Below are 4,323 nucleotides of genomic sequence, written 5' to 3' on the forward strand. Positions count from 1 at the left end.
CAATGCCACCAGATTTGATGGTTGATAATGACTTTCTATGTTTACAAAATGAAGTGTAGCCTTCAATATCTACCAAGTCTGCACTATCAGTCTTAGACTCTGTGAGGCAGATCAGAAGAGAATTATTTCCAGATCAGTTTCAAGTAATAAACGGCACGTACATACTTAGACAATTTGGATTGTCTGAATAATATTATGAAAGTTAATCAATGTATATATTGCAGAATATATAAGAAAGGCAAATGATAATTAAAATGATACATTTACTCTTAAACTCAAAAATGTTTACTTCTCCAACAATGTTAGAGGTTTTACACGGCGAGATACATTTGACAGTCGGCAACATCATATCCGATAAAAAGAGCCGACCAGCAGCCTCTTATGTTATAGGAGTAAAATGTTAACCTAAAATATGTCAGGAAAGCGGGGGATATAAAATCCATGAATTTGCTTGTTTTATCAAACTTATGGTAGAATAATGGTTTCGCTTGTATATCGATTTTCTATTTTTGTATGAAGAATGAAACGAGAGAAGATAATGATTTTTGTATTATGTTTTATTATTGTAATCTCTAAAATTGTCCTCAACATACTTCCCGTCACTCTCACAAACAAGCGCCCGCACTCACACATAAAAGGTCGCATACTCTCGAGCATATCCAGTCTCACAAAATTATGTTGAAAACAGAAATGTAATAAGAGAAATGAAAAAAAATCTTGATATGAATTATTGGATTGATATCCGTGAAATCAGTTCATATGGATATTATTCTTCCGCAGCATAAGGGGAGAGCGTGTAGTTGTCACTGAAAATTACATACAGAAGAAGACCAATTTCTTCCTCCGTCATCCCATCGTCCTCATTATCGACCTCATATTCATCGTCATCATCGTCATCATCGTCATTCCTCTCATTGTTGTCTTCTGTATCTGAATCACTAATTTCATCATCTCCGTCATAGTCGGAATGTGATACATCACAATCCTCGTCACTCTCATCAACATCACTCTCATCGACGTTGTCGTCGTCGTCGTCGTCGTCGTCGTTAACATTGACATCATCTTCATCACTTGGAGTCTCGTAATAGTGATCAGCCAGGTGCCAGTATGCATCATCGTCCGCAATGGCGTCGACTTGTGACTGTCTTGAAAGGTACCTGCAATAGGAAATGATACGTCTTTCATAAAACATATTTAATTAGTGGTTAAGATAGTTTCGCTAGCTTTCAGCCCAAAACATGGCTATTAGTTTGGCCACCTCAATCTACCTATATGATATTTAAGGTGTGGATATACATTATTAGATAATATATACCACGAGTGTAAGCGCGAGAAACATCCCCTCCCCTCAAAACTAAATGTCGTAATGAAAACTAGGCGGTAAGCCGGTTAGTGCCAGATGAAGTTAAGTCGTAATTAGTTAGTTTAGTTGAACAATATTTCATTCAGTATTCATTCAAGTATACACACATTTTATTTATTCATTTATTTTTTACAATTTGGATCGGAAAACAAGCTAAAGCTTAAAGCTTATTTCAATTCCATTCCAATTACAAGATAACTGAGTCGTCATTACTAACTCGTAATTACTAGATAATGTATCTCAATCACGAGAGACGTGTTACTATGTCGTAATTACTAGATAAACGTGTGGTAATCATTACTAGATAACTTAGTCGGAATTACTAGATAAATATGTCGTAATCACGAGATACTTGTAAATGAGTCGTTATAACGATACTAAGTTATTACATAACTAAGTCGTAATTGCTGAGATAACTACGACTATAAATTGTAATTACAATAAAATGGATTTGTTGTTGCATTAACTGACTTATGTAGAAAAGACACCAAATCCTCACCGTTCATTGTCAAGGGGACCATACAACGATGTGTAAGATGTGGACTCATTCTGGTCTGTGCCAGGAGCAGTATTGGCCGAGAAGGCCTGAGACAGAAAACGAAAGGAAAATAGAGAAAAGTGTTAGAGAAAATGGAACCTTTAAAACTTGAAATTCTCAAAAGCAATAAACCAATTAGGCGAAGAGAACTCGTTCAAAGAGAAGAAAGATAAACAAAATATCCAAAAAATTTATCAAAGAAAGATGGTGCATGCGAACAATAGGCAAAACAAAAACAGTAATAAAACTCGGAAAGTGAAGAAAAATAAACAAATAGATAAAAGACAGACATACAGACAGACGCAAAAACATTAAGACATACAAACAAATAGTTAACAAACCTGTATTTCTTGGTTTGATATGTCCAGAGAAAAGTTGTTCAGTTTCTGACGTTTTGGCGCCAAAGTGAGTTCATCATCATCATCATCATCATCATCATCAGTGGAATTGTTGAAGTCGTTATGCTTTCGCTTGGTGCCCTCCCGTCCGGTGAAAAGGTATGGTTCATCTAGAAAACAGATAACAAAACAATGATTATGTGATACCCATTTCGTGTAATTTCGTCATATTAATGTTTCCTGTGCGATAATTGTGAATTATGACTACATATGTATCCCGTCCTGCAATATTCTGATTAATTTACTGCAATCGCTTTAATGTCAGAATGGAAGGGTCTTTAAAGCTGATAATAATTGTACGCTCAGTAGAAAATGGATATCACTTTTAAATTGAGAAATCCATTTTAATAGACAATGGTTTCAAATATCGCTCTTTCAAAGTCTTCTTTGCTGAATGCAAAACTATTTACAACACGATAATAATTACATAATTGAGAAATTTATGTAAAATATGTATTGTTTTTCCAGTTGATTAACAAAATAGTTTATAGCAAAGTTGGATTGAATTCTACAATATATCAAACATATTTTCTTCCCATTTTTCAAAATGGTGAAATTTGAGAGATACATGTAATGATTTTTCTATATTTTTTTCCTAACAATAGCTACACCTATTCATAATGGCGTTTCTATAATATCAAGAGAAGGTTTACGGGTGTTTGAAAAAAAAGTTTAAGAGAATTGTGGAGTTTGCTTAAAAATTAATAGAAAAAACTACTTTTCAAACAGAACAGGGTCAATCTGGAATGAATTGCCCAAACATGTTATATCATCATTAATTGTACATTAACTCCTTCAAAAACAAGCTAGACGATCACTGGAAAAACCAAGAACTTTTATTTAACCACAAAGCATCAATTAAATCACAGAAAACAAAGTACACTAGACCGGACAGAAATCCTGTATCAATCTGTATTATGTAATATTTTGAGTCTGGTATAGAGGACAATCTAATTAAAATTAGACTTGTAATTTCCGTTCCTCTACGATACACTGCAATACTTGTATTGCAGTGTATCGTAGAGGAACGGAAATTATACAAGTCTAATTTTAATTAGATTGGTATAGAGGACTTAAAGCATTAAAAACTTTAAAACTTAACTTAATTTACTGACAAAGCAGGACAGGCGAGACATATAATCATGTGTAACATAAACTGGACTACTGATTATAAGAAACAATGGGATATTATTTGCATTGTTAAAAATTCAATAATACACTTACCTGAAATCATCTTGAACTTCGTTTATATCTGCACAGTTTAGGCAAAAACAAAAGCTTATATAAACGAGAATACTAAGAAAGTAGTGGAGCGCGAAAGTATAACATTCAATACGTGGTTGCGAAGGGATGTCGCTCTAGCATGGAGATGACGTCATTGTTACATGACGTCATAACAATTAAAGACATTAACATAAAGTCACGTGTTTCCGTTGCCGAATAGAATTAGAAATTCTAATCTTTATCTTGTTCGTTCTTCCGTATCTGTGACATTACTTCAGGTTTTATTGGATTACATATGTTGATTTACTTATTTTACCTATGTTGACTATGACTTTCGAATACACATATTAGACTGCTGTTGCCAGCTGAAAAGATTTATCCTTGAACGACAGGCATGCAACACCGTACCTGTAATGCATCCCGACAAGAGTCGAGCCCGGGGCTACGGTAAATTTGATTTCTTATTCTCAGAAGCATGCCCAGTCAGCGGAATGATAAAAGATCTAATTAAAATTATATGTTCATTTTCTACTCCGTAAACTCCGGAGATATTTGTAATTTGTGTTTATGGAATCTGGTTAGATATAGTTTGTTAATGTCTTCATAAATGGAGAAATTACAACAAGAAATCTGAATCGGCAGATTACCCATCAGCGAGTTAAAAATATTGCATTTCATACACATGTAAAAACGAGTGTTACACACGTGTGTTTCGGTAATTTTCTCTTCTGAATTTATCAAACAGTTAATTACTTTAGTTTAAACATATTTTATTGCAAAATGATTACAAAAGGATTGAG

General features: G+C 33.8%; 1 protein-coding gene across 1 annotated transcript; it reads right to left on the reverse strand.

Moving 5' to 3' along the window:
• Positions 1-335: 335 nt before the first annotated feature.
• On the reverse strand, positions 336-4,071 carry LOC117344042 (nucleolar transcription factor 1-B-like). Its single transcript, XM_033906640.1, has 4 exons — positions 3,524-4,071; positions 2,243-2,409; positions 1,863-1,948; positions 336-1,157 (listed from the first exon to the last, which is right to left on the reverse strand). The coding sequence occupies exons 1-4, from the start codon at positions 3,531-3,533 to the stop codon at positions 767-769; spliced, it is 654 nt and encodes a 217-aa protein (XP_033762531.1). The 5' UTR covers positions 3,534-4,071; the 3' UTR covers positions 336-766.
• Between the last annotated feature and the right edge of the window lie 252 nt (positions 4,072-4,323).

Source organism: Pecten maximus, chromosome 15, assembly GCF_902652985.1.
Source record: "Pecten maximus chromosome 15, xPecMax1.1, whole genome shotgun sequence".
NCBI lineage: Eukaryota > Metazoa > Mollusca > Bivalvia > Pectinida > Pectinidae > Pecten > Pecten maximus.

Excerpts from the sequence above, each read along its gene's own strand:
- LOC117344042 (XM_033906640.1), bottom strand. Across the intron at positions 1,949-2,242 it reads TATCAAACCAAGAAATACAG|GCCTTCTCGGCCAATACTGC; the intron begins GTTTGTTAACTA and ends TTTCTGTCTCAG. Across the intron at positions 1,158-1,862 it reads GGTCCCCTTGACAATGAACG|GTACCTTTCAAGACAGTCAC; the intron begins GTGAGGATTTGG and ends TTCCTATTGCAG.